This window comes from Mesocricetus auratus, unplaced genomic scaffold, assembly GCF_017639785.1.
Source record: "Mesocricetus auratus isolate SY011 unplaced genomic scaffold, BCM_Maur_2.0 Super-Scaffold_6730, whole genome shotgun sequence".
Lineage (NCBI taxonomy): Eukaryota > Metazoa > Chordata > Mammalia > Rodentia > Cricetidae > Mesocricetus > Mesocricetus auratus.
Genome location: NW_024429184.1, coordinates 94,522,869 through 94,539,726, shown reverse-complemented (window position 1 = coordinate 94,539,726; position 16,858 = coordinate 94,522,869). Strand labels below are relative to the sequence as shown.

Sequence of the window (16,858 nt, the reverse complement as noted above, 5' to 3'; positions counted from 1 at the left end):
ATTCTCAAGGGTTGCTGTCCAGACCAGCTAGTAAGCTGCTTCTCTGTGTTCCCCTTCTTTGTACAAGCCCCATTCCACATTGTTATTGTAAGAAAGCCAGATTTTCCTGCCAAGAAATGAAGTGTTGACAGACTTACAAACAGCTGTTCATTTTATTTCACTTTCCTCTTCTTGGAAACCCAGATGATTCTGAAAAGCAACTAGATCCATGCTCTTCCGTGATTGGACAAAACACCCTTAAAGTGGAGAGGGGCAGAAGTCAGAGGAGTATGTAAGTCCTGCAGAGAAGGCATGGGTGGGTCTGTACAAAGAGTTTGGAGCACAGTAGACAGTGGTTCCTGAAACTGAACTACAGGGAGCGCATACACTCAACTCAGGATACTCTGGTAAGGGGCAGGAGCATTCAGATCTAAATTCTAACCCTCACTAACTCTTTTCTCTAAAGCACTGAGAGGTAACAAGACATTTAGGAACAGCCTGAGTGTGGGGATCCTCAGCTTGGAAGCTGGGGTGCTTTGTTGGGAGGTGGACAGGACTGCCTCGTGGATGGTCTCAGCCAGTCCTTCAAGTTGAGGACCTTAACATAAACACATTCAATTGTTTTGACTTCCTCTTATCCCTCTCCTTAAAATGGTTGTTAATTGGCACTTCAGGTAATGGAATATCTCTGCAGTGTGAGTGAGGCTGCTGCATCTCATTCTCAACTTGCTTCCAGGCTCAGAGTCAACTATTTAATTCCTTACATCCTGAGGCCTCTGCCTGTGGAGAAGAGGTCTCTGTGCGCTGCTTCTGCTGTAGCTGACTGTGGAAACCTGTGTCTGAAGAATCTTCTTCACTGTGGTTTTCTTTACTGTAAAGCAGCAGCTAAGGATCTTCTCTCCATCTGTGAGAGACCTGAGCTGTGTCAGGATGTGGTGACAGCTGTCATTTAGGCAGGCTTCCTTTTGTAATGCTTCCTGTGTCACAACCTTCTCGTTCCCCGTGTTCACATTCAGTGAAAAGACCTTGCAGACGACTATCACACTGGAGTCTGTGTCACAAACCCGGGAGCTAGAACTAAAATAAGGAGAGGAAAACTGAAAGGATAGGACAGCATTTGTGCTTCCAGGGAGGTTGCGTCTGTGCCCTGTGGATTATCTAACCTGGGTTGGCAGGGATGACCTTGCACAGTAACGTCAGCAGTGACCTCTTCTCTGCTCCTTGTGCCTCCCTGCTCTCACCTGCTATGAATTCACACGTAGCTCTGAGCCACCCTTGCCTTGGCTGCCCGCCTCTCTGAATCTCACCCATCAGCAGCGCACACTTGATGAAGGTGTCCTGCTGTTTGCTGCATTTCTTCCCATGTCGGTCTGCTTTGTCGTCCTCTGCATCTACCAGTCTTTCTAGTGACAAATATGAAAAGAAAATCCCCACCTAGAGGAAGTGTGAGCTTGTGCCCTAGAATTGGCCTTCAGCCTAGTCCTCAAAATACAACCAGACACACTGGGCAGATTTCCATAGTTCTGGTTTTCTGTGGTTTGAAAAATTCACGCCATCATTAAGGTTGTCATTCAAATGGGTCTTATAGAGCTAGGAAAGCAGGTTTTCCCTTAACTCTCTCTGTGCCCTGCACACCTGACCCCAAGACTGTGCTATGTTCTAAGGGACTGACTAGCAGTGACAGGTCATTCACTCCAAATAGCATTTGGAGACTGTGAAGACTTAGAAATGTAAGTAGGGCGTCAGAATTGGTGGGGAAGGAACATTTGTCTCTTGAACATTATTGGTTATTTCAAAAGAATCTGATGTCTCTTCATAATAAGTGCCAGTTTGCTGTATCTTCCCAGTGTGCCATACAAAATGTTCCCAGAGGTTCCTACAAGTCAACAGAAAGTGTCACCCTGAGTGAAACCTACCAAAAGGGACCCATGAGTTCAGTTTTTCCAGGTTCTTTGCTGCTAGTTTTATGACCTTTGAAGATCTATTCTGTCTATCATATAGACATGTCTTTACGGATCATTTACAGAGCAGACTGCAAACCTGCCTTGATATAATGCCAACCTTTACTTCACACTGCCTACCAAAATATTTTGTTTCTCCTACTCTGGTCCATATGCATCATGGAGACACCTGAGTACTGAATATTGTTATAAATAAGAGGAAAGTTATTCAAGCTTTCACTGGGGTATGATAACCATGTGAGTGATAGCAGCAAAATATCAGTTTGTGGGGTTCATGAGGTCTGCAGATGTTCTTAATCTCATTATTTGTTTTTCTTAACATTTGAGCAAACACTGAAATCCAGTTGAGAACTGGTGGGTGGCCACCCCCCACTGGAATGTATGAACCAGTGTCTGTAGTCACATTGAAAAGGGTTCTGAGGCTGTGGCTTTCTACACAACTGTATCCACTAGATGTGTAGATTAGACAGAGGAGATGACCTGCTGTGCCTCCACTCTGCATGTGCTTCTGTGTGGGAGCTCATATAACACACAGTGCTTCATGATTCTATGCAGATCTCTGTTTGGTATTAGAGTGTGTTTTTTTTCCTTTTTTACTCTCCCTGAGAGTCTTGACACCCCTACTCTCTATGAATGTAAAAGGACTTCAATTTCCCACACACCAGTTAGAACTACAGAACAGGTACAAATGTCCATAATAAAACCCAAGTGGTTTCCTCATTTCCCCATCCATTCCCTCACAACAAATACCATATACCTGTGTTGGTGGTGAAGAGTGAGCAAGACAAAAGCACTTTCTGCTACCTGAGATTCATTAGATGATGCAAAGGTGACAGCAAATAAATGTGTAAAAATACCATATCATGATGTATATAGTGCTGTAGAGACATAGAAAAAATAAAAGGACAGTCAATGATGTAGGCAGGTATAGTTTTAGATCCCAATGAGAATGTCAGTCCTGAATCCTACCTAATTGACATATACCTAGAGAAACGAGATTAATAGTCCTGTGGTTACCTGGGAGAGCACAAAGAATGGAAGCAGTCACTAAGTACAAAGTCCTGGGATGAGAAGACAGCCCGAAGCAACAGGGTGGCTGAAATTCAAACACCAGACGCCCCAGAAGTGCAATAATAAACGTCAAAGGTTTATTGTGTACGCTGTATACCTACTGGATTTTTCCTGAGTGAAACAGGAATCCTTACAGTACCTCTCAGAACTGACATGACATGGCTTCAGTGTCAATAGGACAACCGGGGCTGTTTGTTCATCCATGTTGTTACAAGAACAACCAAAGGAAACACAGCAATAGCAAAGCTGGGATTGAGGAGGTCTTGAAGAAGATGATGTAGGCAGAGTGATCACTTGTGAATGGACTTGGAAATAGAGATTAAGTCTCTGAACTGATATAATATGGATGAGACACTCCATGGTGACTGCAAGAGTTTGCTATCACTTTAACTGATGGTGAGATACATCATACCTCCATGGGAAACCTTGAACTAAACAGGTTGAAAAAAAGGGAAGGTTAAAAAAAATGAGGTGTGAACTAACTAACCTGCCTTCACACAAGAAGGAGAAAGACTGTGGTCCTGGCTACATATCTAGAAGAGCACTGGGTGAAGGAAGTCAAGAACCTGTGGTTAGAGCCATGGACCCAAGTTGGTGCTCCAGGGGCAGCTTAAGCCTGAGCATAAGGCTGAGCATCAGTTAACTTTCTGGGTAGCAGGGCCAGGATAGGGCAAAGTGCTCTACCACCCCAGGACCCCTGCCCAGGCCTCCTCAGGGCACAGCTTCCCCACCCCTCAACTCTGCTCCCTATGGAAATGGTCTAGAAGCACTCACCAGCTCTACCTAAGCGCATATTACTCTGGACCATATCAGTGATGTTGCTTTCCTCCTGTTCATCCACCTGAAGGAGAAAATAGTCACCTAGGACATCTGTGGAACCATCTAGAATGTCCCAGACTCTCCATTCTGATTCCTGCAGGGGCTCACACATTGGATGTCTCTCACCTGCTGGGAAATAGCTGGTGGACTTGGTTTTGCAGTAATGGGAACATGAACACAAGGTCCTGTGCATCTCAGCAGGCTTCAGCCTCTGTGCTGAGGATCAAACCTCAGGGGCTTTGCTCTATTGTTTGTTGCTTTGTTTACTTATTTTTGAAAAGTTTCCAGCATCCCAGACCAGGCTAGACCTCCCTATGTACCCTAACTGGCTTGGAATTCTTGATCCTCCTGCCTGTGCCTCCAAAAGGTAGTGTTAGTGGTGTCAGCCACCACACTTATCTTTTTAATTTCTGTCCTCCCCCGGAGACACTGGAGTCTTTTTCCACTGGGGAAAAGAAATTTGAGCATAAAATTGCAATTTGGTATTTAGGGAGGAAAATGAAGGGACGTGTACATTGTTTAATTTTAAGGGTCCTAAAGGGAGAAAGGGTTTTCTTTTGGGTTTATATGTTATTCAGTAATTTGGGTTAGTACTCTCTTTTCATCATTAGAAATCAAAATGGCAAACGTTTCCTTAGTAATGCTGTACTTAATAGCTAGAAAGTCTAGAGTGTCTGCCACTGAGTCGAACAGAAAAATGAAGCTAATGACTGAGAATCTAAATGTCAAATCTCCTAAAGAAAGGTAGAAAAGAAAGAGCCAGTGAACATGTAGTGTGTTACCACTGCTTTATGGGAACAACATACAGTCATTTTAGTGAAGCAGTGAGGTCAGAAGATGGATTGTATTTAAAAATCCAGGGTAAGGCAGCTGACCTAAACAAGGGGGAACACATGACCCCAGACTGATGACTGAGAGGCCAGCATAGGACTAAACCAGACACCCACCCCGAACCTGGGTATCAGAGAAGAGGCCTCAGCAATCTATGGGACCTTGGAGAGTAGACTCTGGGAGCCCATTCCACATGGAGGGATACTCTCTCAGCCTGGACACAAGGGGGAGGACCTAGGGCCTAATAAGGATGATATGACAAACTCTGAAAATCCTTCATGAAAGACCTTACCCTACCTGGAGAGCAGAGTGAGAATGGAGTAGGGGGCGGTTATTGGGAGAATGAGGGATTCCGTGGAGAAGTGGAGGGAGAGGGAGAGGGAGCTGAGAGTAATATGCGTAAAAACTTAAATAAAAAATTATTATTATTATATAAAAGAACTCCAGAGTAAGAAGTAGCCTACCTGTTCCTGGGCTTCAGTGTGTAGCTTTGTTAGGACAATGGCCTAAGGCTGCAGCTCTGGTGTAGCTGTTCTGAATGTCTCCCACTTCCTACCCACACCCCTGCCCAGCTCCTACAGTAGTTCACCAGAACCTGTAACCCTTCTTCCTCTTCCTCTTCAAAGGAAGACTTAAGATTAGTAACACCTCCCTCAAAAATAAACACTTTTCCAAAACCATCTGCATGTCATTCCAGACATCAGTACCATATCTGTAAGATACACAGGGGACATTTGGGGAGCTAAGATATAGGGCTTTCCTTGGTGGGCAGCCAACATTTTTATGTAGCTGTGAGCCAGAAAAAAATGTTGTTTGCTTGTTTGTTTAGCTTTGTTGTTGTTGTTGATGTTGCCCACACATGAAGTCCATAACTCTGCATTCACGTCTCCAACAATAGCACCTCTTGGTTTTCCCTTCTCACGCCCTTTTGAAAAGACTCCCAATTGTGCTCAGGGTAAGAGAAGAGCATGTTTGACATGGCTGTCAAAGGATGCAAAGCTGCTAAGCAGCTGCCACTTAACTGGGGTGGGCGGAGCTCTGCTGACACAGCTGGGAAGGGGAACAAGGAAGGTAAGGAAGCAGCAGACATTGGAAGTCAGCACAGCACTAGAATAATCGGGAAGGCTTTCTAAGAAGCAGCTCATTATCGAATAGCTTTTTCCATTCAGAAGCTTAAACTGAAGCCTCAATTTTTTTATTAAGTGAATCAGATATTAGTAGAATTATCCAGTTTTGAGAGATAAAATCATCCCAACATGTAGAAGCTTCAATGAAACTAAATCTATGCATGAACTGCAAATTGTCATTTCTCTCCACTTTCTCCCTGGTCCCTTCTCCCACATACTCCTGTGGGGGAGCGGGTGTGGCACAAGTTGCACATTTGGGGTTTAAGTAAAGGCTGGTAAAGTTACAGCAATAGAGGATCTTTTGTGATACTTTTTACAGACTTCGGTATCTCCAAGCTTTCTGAGAACATAATGCTATAACAGTTGGAACTTTGGGTGCTTGGCAGACTGACACAATGCTATTTAGTTACATATTGGGAATAAAGCCCACTATGGGGACTAAAACCGTCAAGACTGGACTGGACAGCCTGGAGTCATCCCTGTCTTGTCCAATGGGGTGACAATAAATATTCAAGCTTCTGGTTGTAGGTGTTAAGTGGGTTTCCTTTTAGGTTTGTAAAACTTTGACAGCCAAATTTACTCAAATTTGGATGTATCATAGTAAATTACGCTTCAGGAATTAAATAATTGTCATACATAATAGTGGTATTTTAAGTGTAACTAATTAAATAATTTCTAAATAATTCTATTTTAAGTGTTTGCATATAAGAAAATATTGTTATTTTCTTTATATGTACTCTAAAATATAAAAGCAGTAAATACTTTAAGTCTCAAAAGTGAAAATAAACCTGCCAAGTGATTCAGTGACAATATCCTCAAAACATGCTACAGATACCTCTTTACACATCCCATCTGGCCATGAACACTCACATACATGTTGACATGCTCACATGTGTTTATCTATGTGCGACACTTTCAATTATCTAACACTATTGCAATTGTCCAACTACAACTATGATTAACATTGATCTACAATTTTGTCACATTTTATTTCTATTATGCAGTTTTCTCATCGGTTTTGTGATTTGATATTTAATGTGAATGAGTGGGACAAGAGTTTTGTCTTTTCCCTTTTGCTTTCAACTTTCTAACATGCTTCACTGGTATTTCCTATTTGCTTCCTATTGCTGGTGTATTTGTGTGCTGTTTGTTTGTTTTTGATACATGGTCTCGTGTCCCTGAGGTCATAGGTACACTTGGCCATGACTTTATTTTCTTACCTTGGACACATGGGTTTTGAACTCATGTCATTTTGCTTGCAGAGCAAGTAGTCTTATCCACTAAGCCAAATTTCTTCAGCCTTTACTCATATATCTTAAAGCTTCTAATTTTTATAATTATTCATATCATTTTAAGGCTCAGCAATTAAAGAGACATCAACTGGTTTTTGTTTGCATTTCTTTATTTTAGCTATATTGAGCTTATTCCTGTTCCTTTTTAAAATATACAAACCCAAGCTGAATTTCTTCCTGTATTTGTTTTCGATAGATTTTGCTCTTTGAGTCTTTAGGTATACGCATACAGAAAAATCCCGGGTCATATTGTTGACTGTCAGTGTGTGGTTTTCTTCATCCTATTGTCCTTTATTCTCATATCCTAACTTCATTGTGCTCCAGCATATATGCACTTTACACTCATACCCTGAACTCACTGTGCTCCAGCACACACACACACACACACACACACACACACACACACACACACAAACACACACATACAACTATTCCAGTATTCTACACTTTCTTGTTAATACATATGCTTGGAACAGGAGCTGCATGGAACTCTAGATTGGTGGGTTACTTATTTAATTTCTTCAGAATTTAAACATAAGTACTGTTCTAATGTGATTTCCACCCGTCTATCTCTCACTTCCAAATCACCCTGTATTCTCCACTACTCCCTCTCAAATTTATGATCACTTCTTCTCTTATTACACACACACACACAAACACACACACACACACACATGCACACACACACACACAATACAGCCTAGTGAATCCATTTAGAGATGCTCAAATACATGACTGTTTATGACTGGCCACTTGGGGCTATCAGTGGACTTGTTGCTGGAGAAAACCGAGTCTCCCTTTCTCACCAGGCATTTATTGTGGCTGGAGCTATTCATCTAGAGATGAGACTGAGGACCTCCCCCCATCCACATTGATATACCAACTGATGTTGTCATTATGCAAGTCTTGCTTAGGCAACCATACTCTTGAGATGTCATGGGTACATCATCCTTGACAGGTCAAAAAGAAAATATATGTGGCTGTAGTCCCTGTTTCCTAACTCTTACTATCTTTCCATCACCCCTTCTGTGATTTTCCTTGAGCCCTGGGTGTAATAATAACATTGTTGATGTAGCAGGTTGGTTCTGGATCACAGAGTCACTTATTCTCTGCATTGTGACCTGCTGTGGACCTCTGTGCTCCTCCTTGACATACACTAAAAGGAGTCTATATCCTACTGAGGACACACTTTCTCATCCATGTTCTTTACTGATCTATTCACAATATCTAGAAAATGGAAACAACCTAAATGTCCTTCAACTAATTAATAGACAGGCCCCATAGGGAAGGAGAGAAAAGAAACGCTGTAGAAGAGGATAGAAGGACACACACATGCAGTGAAGAGGGAAAGGGGGAAAGTAGGAGGGGACTTTAAGTTGGATGAGGGCAATACAGAGGAAGAAGGAAGACTGAAAGAGAAATAACACTAAGGCTGTTTGAAAATCCATGGGGAAATATATTATTTTGTAGGCCTAGTTTAAAATACATATAATATGAGTGTGTGTAAGTGTAAATATAAATGCATGTACTATAATGGAATCATGTAACATTGATCATGTCTTTTGATAATTGCCAATACTGGCTATAGGACTTATGCAGATTTTTTGTGATATTTTCCCTACCTCTACTTAAGTTTTACTTTCCATAACTAAGGGTTTAGTTAAGAACTAGTAGATACCTGACCTAGTTTGCTCTCTATTGCTGTGATAAACAGCATGACCAAAAGCATTTCAGGGGAAAAGAGTTTTGGGAGCTTACACACTTAGTCACAATTGGTCTTACACAGATATTGGGGGGGGAACTCAAGCAGGAGCAGAGGCAGGAACAACGGGAGAAGACTGCTTACTGGCTTGTTGCCCATAGTTAGATTATTTGCATTATTATACAACCGAGGACAAACCAGCAATGACAGGGAAGTTGAGAGTGACAAGAATTAGTGAACATGAATTTACAATCATGAGACAGTCAGTTTGTAGTCATAGGGAAATTAAATGAGTTGTATCTTCGATGAGACTAAATTTGGCATCTGCACAGGAAACCAGACAATGTGTCGTGTGATCGTTCAGGCATCATTTTTTAAGTCTGGGATAAGAAAAATTATCACACAAGAATTGTGGTCCTGCCTATCTAGTAAGCTGCTTTTCTGTGTCCCCACTCAGATTCCAAATTCCACATTCCACATACTTCATGATTTTAGGACTGTCCAGCATTCGCTGCTAAGAAATGAGGAGATACTAGAATGAGAAATAGCTGATAATTTCATTTTCTCTTTCTTCTTCTTGGAAATGCAAGAAATTCTCAAAAACAATAGGATCCTTGAATTTTAATGATTGGCCAACATACACTTAGAAGGAAGGGCAGACATCAGAGAGTGTACAAATTCTGGCCGAATGCCTTGAACCTGCTGTTTTTCCACTAAAAAGCAGGGGTAGTTGCCAAGTGAAGAGACTGAAGCACACAGGAACATGGTTCCTGCAGCTGAACCACAGTGAGCACAGACACCAGATACAGGATAATCTGGTAAGTGGGCAGGAGCAGTTAGATCTAACGTCAGACTCTCACCATCTCATTTCTCATAAGAGCTGAGAGGTCACAAGACATTTAGGAACATGCCTGAGAGTGGGGATCTTCTGTTTGGAAGGTCAGCAGCTTTGGTGTGAGGACAGCCTTGTGTATGGTCTTAGGCCTTACCCAAGTTCAGATAAACCTAAAGGCAATGATTTTTATGTTTGGTTTGGAAACAAACAAACAAAAAAAACGAACATCCAGTTGTTTTTGCTTTTCTCTCATGCCTCTCCATCAAATGGCTGTAAAGAGATGATTCATGAAAGGGAATATATTTGCAATGTGTATGAGGTTGTTGTTTCTGAAACATAATAAAAAGATGGTGAATGATAGATGCAGCTTCATATTTATATACCAATTTGAATATAAATCCTAAAGCAGGACTTAGAGAAAGGTGATTAATAGCCCTGTGGCTACTGGGGGAGAGCACAAAGATTGGAAGCAGTCACTAAGTACAAAGTCCTGAGATGAGAAGAGAGCCTGTGATAACAGGGAAGTGAGAATTCAGACACCATCGGCATCCTACATGTGATTATAAAGTTCAAAGGTTTATTGTATGTGGTGTGTGCACTGTATACATAATGAATGTTCCCTGACTGAATTGGGAATCCTTATGGTGCCTCTCATGATTGACTTGGCATGATACTATTTCAGAGAAAATAGGATGACTCTGGCAGCTTAATCATCCATGTTATTGCAAAAACTGTCACAGGAAATATAGTAATGTCAATGTCATCAAAGTTGAGATTGAGGAGATCTTGAAGAAGATAATGTAGATGGAATGATCAGTTGTGACTGGATTGGGAAATTGATCTTAAGTCTGTGAACTGATTTGATATGGGTGAGACAGACAGAGAGATTCCAGGGTGATGATGAGAATTTGTGGTGTCCTTAAATAATGATGAGGTCCATTGTGTTACCAAATAAAGTGGGAAATGTGAGATATGAATTAGTTCAATACCAAACAATCAAACTCAGGGCTTTAGGCATGGCAGCATGTACATTTACCTGCTGAGACATCTTACTGGACTGGATATTAACTTTTGATACAGGGTCTCAAGTAGCCCAGGCTAGCCTCTAACTCACTGTATACTAAAACGATCTTGACATACTGACCTTCTTAGCTCTACTTCCTGAGTACCAGAATACCAGGGATCTTCAAGCACATGCATTTGATAAGTGTTGGGATTGAAGCCAGGGTCTTATTCATGGTGAGAAAGCTGTCTACCAATTGACCAATATCTCTAGTACACAGTTAGATAGCTTTCATAAAAGAAAATATTTAAAAGAAAATAGTGAATGTAAATGAGAACACTGAAATATTGCACTGAAGAAATAGATTTTAACATGGATTTTAAAGACAAAGTACTTTCGTATTATTACAAGTTTATATTCTTCATGGAGATGAGCTCTAAATCATTAAAAGGATATAAGGAAAGTAAATCTAGGCAAATATAGAATTATTTCAATAAAACACAACAGCTGAACTTACTGAAATCTTTTGAAAACATAAATAAGACAGACAAAATAGATTTAAGTAGTATTTAGAGAGATTTGGCATCAATTAAATGCTAATGTCAGTTAATACACATTGTTTTTAATTTCTCAATGTACAAAGCTAGACTGTTAAGTTTGATTCGTTTGAAGGCACATACTGAAGGAAGTGTGCACAGATTGAGATATCTTGGATTTGATATAAAATATTTCAGTCAGGGTAAAGGCAAAACAGTTGTTCATGTTGTTGTAGTTGCTAAGGCTGGCTAAGGAGTCATGCACAATTTTATATTATTTTCTCTTATTTATATTGAGTTTTCATTCTCCCTAATGAAGGGTTTAATTGAGAGATAGTAGAAATTTGATCTAGTTTCCTTTATTTTGAGTTTACTTTCTATTTCTTTTATAAAAATCATGACCAAAAAAAAAATTTGGAATAGAAAATGATTTTGTGAGCTTACACATTCTGATCACAATCTATCTTTGAGGGAAGTCAGGGTAGGCGTAGAGGAAGTAAAAATGGGAGAATGCTGTTTACTGGCTTGCTCCTCATAGTTCGATAATGCCTTCTTAAATTACCCAAGTCCACCAAACCAAGGGTGGTACTACTCACAGTGTGCTGTGACCTCCCACATCAAACCTCAGTCAACAAAATGTTCCATTATGGAATGGGAGCAATTCATCAAATGAGACTTTCTCCTTCAAAATGACTATAGTTTGTATCTGGTTGGAAAAAACAGCACAAAATATATGGGAACTAGTGAATATCAAAATGTAACTAAGACTGCAGCATAGTGAAGGAACACAGTGCTAAGCATAAATGCATCTTTGATCTCTGGCAACTTACTCTCCCTTCCTTATTTCAGTGTCTTTTTAAAAATCACAATCATGGGTCAGTCGTCCTCTGATACAGCTAAGGATGGAGGTCATGAAGATTTACTGTCCAGCTTCACTGTATATTTAAAGACGATGAAGAGAGAAAAGGAAATCATATCTGAGGAAACCATCCGTTTAATACAATTTCATCTGAAAAAAGGAAACATCCAGGGGGCAAACTCTGTAATCAGTAAGGCATTAAAAAATATTGATGAGGCCCCAATAAGCATTGCTGTGACAGGAGAGTCTGGAGCAGGGAAGTCCAGCTTCATTAATGCCCTGAGGGGAGTTGGGGCTGAAGACCAAGGTGCAGCAAAAGTTGGAGTAGTAGAGACAACTATGGAGAGAACTCCATACAAGCACCCCAGAATTAAAACTTTGACTCTATGGGACCTGCCTGGCATTGGAACTATCAAGTTTCCGCCGAAGGATTATCTGGAGAAAGTGCAATTCCAAGAGTATGACTTCTTTGTTATTGTTTCTGCCACACGTTTTACAAAACTCGAACTAGAACTTGCCAAAGTAATAAGATTCATGAAAAAGAATTACTACTTTGTGAGAACCAAGGTAGACACTGATTTAGACAATGAAAAGAATTCCAAACCACGCACATTTGACAGAGAAAAGACCATTGAGAACATCCGAAGCTACTGTGAGAACACGTTTATTCAGAATCACATGGATGTACCACAGATTTTCTTGATTTCAAACAGAGTTTTAATTGACTATGATTTTCAAATCCTGATGGACACCCTGATAAAGGATCTTCCTGCTCAGAAGCGTCACAATTTTAAACTTTCCATGACTAATATTTCAGAAGCAGCCATTGACACAAAGCGAGAGTCTATGCAGCAGACTATCTGGCTGGAAGCCTTCAAGGATGGACTACTGGCAACTGTTCCTGCAGTGGGCATCCTCAGAAATGATACGGAGAGGCTGAAGGTGAAGTTAAACCACTATCAATTCATCTTCGGAGTGGATGATGAGTCCCTAAAAGTCATGGCTACAAATTCCCAAATGCCTGTTGAACAACTGAAAAAAGTCATTAAATCTTCTCATTTGTTAGAAACTAAGCACGAAAAAACATTAGGAGACACATTTTTGAAATATTTGGAGATATTTGCCTCAGCTAATGGTGGGCTCCTTGCTACAGGTCTTTACTTTAGGAAAACCTTTTACTTGCATCACATCTTCCTTGACACGGTGACTGAAGATGCCAAAGCTCTCCTTAGAGAGACAACTCAAAAAAAGTAGCTCAGGCTCACCTTACCCACAGCTACTGACCATGATAGCATCAAATGGTTATACCAGGAATAATTAGATGAATTTCCTCCTCTGGTATATTTTCTTTACACTTCCACCATGGGAAAACCTAATGATGAGGACCATTCTTCTTAATGTGTCAGACTCAGACAGCCCAAATCCCTCTTCACCTCTCTACCTCCCTCTCTTTCTATCAACCCTATCTGCACGCTTGAATACACACACACGCGCGCACACACACACACACGAATGAACACATGTCCATATACAACACCTAAACATGTGAAAGCATACACACAAAAAAGTTATGAATAGGTGTTTTGTAACAGTTTCCACCCAACCAAAACATATCAATGAAAATCCAGGTAGTTGGGAGATCTATGCTCAGTGCATAAATCACTTGCCATACATGTATAAGGAACAGAGTTCAAATTCCAGAACCCACACAAATGCTGAGTTGGTGTTGTATCCACCTAGTACTTCCACATTCAGAAGCAGAAGCAGTGACACCGTGGAGAAGATGGCTTCCTAGACTGTGTAGATCTACAAGCTCCGGGTTCATGTGAGAGACCCTGCCGTGCTGACAAAGGTAGAAAGGTGGAGGCACAACAGCTCTGACATGTCCACACACATGTAAACATGTGAACCCACACAGACACCCATTTTACATAGAATATGAAATAATACTCAGGAAGTAAATAAAATCACAAGTCTCAGAAAGTACAGGGACATAACAGGTTAATAAAGCTCTCCTCAAGGTTATATAAGCAAAAAGCATTCAACAGGAATGGGGATTTCAGAGCAGCTGAGGCACCTGTGAATCTTGCAGGGAGCTCCATGACTACAGCTATGGAGAGTCCCTGCCTTGCTGAGGTGGGCTCTTTGGCAATGAAGCTACCTCTGAGTGACCCACATTCTCATTAGCAACACTAACCCTAATAAATTCACTCATTTGCTAATCTAGACACAGAAGATTTTTTAGGCTAGGTTTGAAGTGAGTGAATTCACTTCTACTCTGGAACTTTGAGGTAGGAAGACAAGAGCCTTTAATCTGGGCCATGCTTTCTTCTGGAAGTCTCTACAAGGACATAGAAGAAGCAAGTATTTGCTCATTACCTGCTTGCCATCCTCTTGCTAGCCATCCATTCCTTCAATAACATTGGAATCTACTCCTTTGGGATTCCAGCCTATACAGACAACCAGCTTTGTGGGACTCAACAAGTAGATTCTTGGACTTTCCATTCACAGAAGGTCATTGGTGGATTACCTGGATTGCAGCCTGTTAGTCATTCCAATAAATCCCCTTTATACAGAGAGATACATGCCATAAGTTATCTGAATCTAGAGAACTTTAATACAATAAACAATGACTTCTTGAATGAGCATGACCCACTCATTACTGCATACAGTAACTCCAGTAAAACTTCCTAAGCACACATAAAATAGTAAATTTCAGTAAAATTCAGTAGAGTGTTTCCAGAATCCTCAGTAATTCATTCCTTCACTCCCTCCTCCTCCCCAGTATGCAGTTTTACTTCTTCCTATTACTTGTCCTCTACGGATCACCTTGGAATTAGAGTTTTGTAGATGGAAGAGAATCAATGAAGTGAATATATTTATAACATATGCATGGAACAGGTGCTGCATGGAACTCTAGATTGGTGGGTTGCTTATTTAATTTCTTCAGAATTTAAAAGTAAGTACTGTTCTAATGTGATTTCCACCTCTCCATCTCTCACTTCCAATTCACCCTTTTTCCTCCACTACCCCCTCTCAAATTTATGATCTCTTCTTCTCTTATTACACACACACACACACACACACACACACACACACACACACACACAATACAGCCTAGTGAATCCATTTAGAGATGCTCAAATGCATGGCTGTTTAGGACTGGCCACTTGGCGCTATCAGTGGACGTGTTGCTGGAGAAAACCGAGTCCCCCTTTCTCACCAGGCATTTATTGTGGATGGAGCTATTCATCTAGAGATGAGACTGAGGAACTCCCCCCATCCGCATTGATATATCAACTGATTTTGTCATTATGCAAGTCTTGCTTTGGCAACCATACTCTTGAGATGTCATGGATACATCATCCTTGACAGGTCAAAAAGAAAATATATGTGGCTGTAGTCCCTGTTTCCTAACTCTTACTATCTTTCCATCACCCCTTCTGTGATTTTCCTTGAGCCCTGGGTGTAATAATAACATGGTTGATGTAGCAGGTTGGTTCTGGATCACAGAGTCACTTATTCTCTGCATTGTGACCTGCTGTGGACCTCTGTGCTCCTCCTTGACATACACTAAAAGGAGTCTATATCCTACTGAAGACACACTTTCGCATCCATGTTCTTTACTGATCTATTCACAATATCTAGAAAATGGAAACAACCTAAATGTCCTTCAACTAATGAATAGATAATAACAGATGTTCTAAACATATTAATTGGAAGTCTTTTCAGCTTAAAGAAAAACATAATGAATAAATTCACTAGTACATGGATACAATGGGAACTACAATGAGTGATGTGACCAGACCTAGGAAAACAGAAACCATTTATTCTTAGTTGTGGATTCAAGCTGGGAATCTTTAGATTTGAGTATGTAATCTGAGGTAATAACAGAGCAAATGAAAGTAGACAGGCCCCATAGGGAAGGAGAGAAAAGAAACGCTGTAGAAGAGGATAGAAGGACACACACATGCTGTGAAGAGGGAAAGGGGGAAATTAGGAGGGGACTTTAAGTTGGATGAGGGCAATACAGAGGAAGAAGGAAGACTAAAAGAGAAATAACACTAAGGCTGTTTGAAAATCCATGGGGAAATGTATTATTTTATAGGCCTAGTTTAAAATACATATAATATGAGTGTGTGTATGTGTAAATATAAATGCATGTACTATAATGGAATCATGTAACATTGATCATGTCTTTTGATAATTGCCAGTACTGGCTAAAGGACTTATGCAGATTTTTTTGTGTTATTTCCCTTACTCTACTTAAGTTTTATTTTCCATAATTAAGGGTTTAGTTAAGGGAATCATAGGTTAGAAGACAGATCAGGCACCAGAGTGACTTCTAGTGATCTAAAGGGATAACACCAATTGGCAAGCTAAGAAATAGTGGAGAGACCACCTCGAATGCCCATTCCTGATAATGAACTTGATGTCTATAACCATCTGGGAGCTTTCATCCAGTGATTAATGGAAGCAGAGGCAAACACCCAATTAAGCACTGAACTGAACCCGAGGAACCCAGTGACAGAGAGAGTAATGATGAGCAAATTGGCAAAGAATGGACTGGCAAAACCAGCAGAGACAGCTGATCTGAACAGGGGAGAGCTCTTGGACACCAGACCAACAGTGGGGAGGCCAGCATGGGACTGATCTGGACCCCCCCAAATGTGAGTGTCAGCGAGAAGGCCTGGGCAACCTATGGGGCCCTGAGCAGTGGATCAGTGTCTATCCCTGGAATACAAATAGTCATCGTGTGCCCATATCAAAAAGAGGGATGCTCTCTCAGCCTGGACTCTTAGGGGAGTGCCTGGACCCTACCCGGAATGAAATGACAGACTCT

General features: G+C 40.9%; 1 protein-coding gene across 1 annotated transcript; it reads left to right on the top strand.

Annotated features, from left to right (window-relative positions):
- Positions 1 to 270: 270 nt before the first annotated feature.
- LOC121138853 (interferon-inducible GTPase 1-like) lies at positions 271 to 16,187 on the top strand. The gene is made up of 2 exons (XM_040741772.1): positions 271 to 386; positions 12,006 to 16,187. Exon 2 carries the CDS (start codon positions 12,028 to 12,030, stop codon positions 13,267 to 13,269), a length of 1,242 nt encoding a protein of 413 aa, XP_040597706.1. The 5' UTR covers positions 271 to 386; positions 12,006 to 12,027; the 3' UTR covers positions 13,270 to 16,187.
- The last annotated feature ends 671 nt before the right edge of the window (positions 16,188 to 16,858 follow it).

What these genes read in the sequence shown, in the direction of transcription:
- LOC121138853 (XM_040741772.1), top strand. Translation starts at nt 12,028, where the DNA reads ATGGGTCAGTCGTCCTCTGATACAGCTAAGGATGGAGGTCATGAAGAT.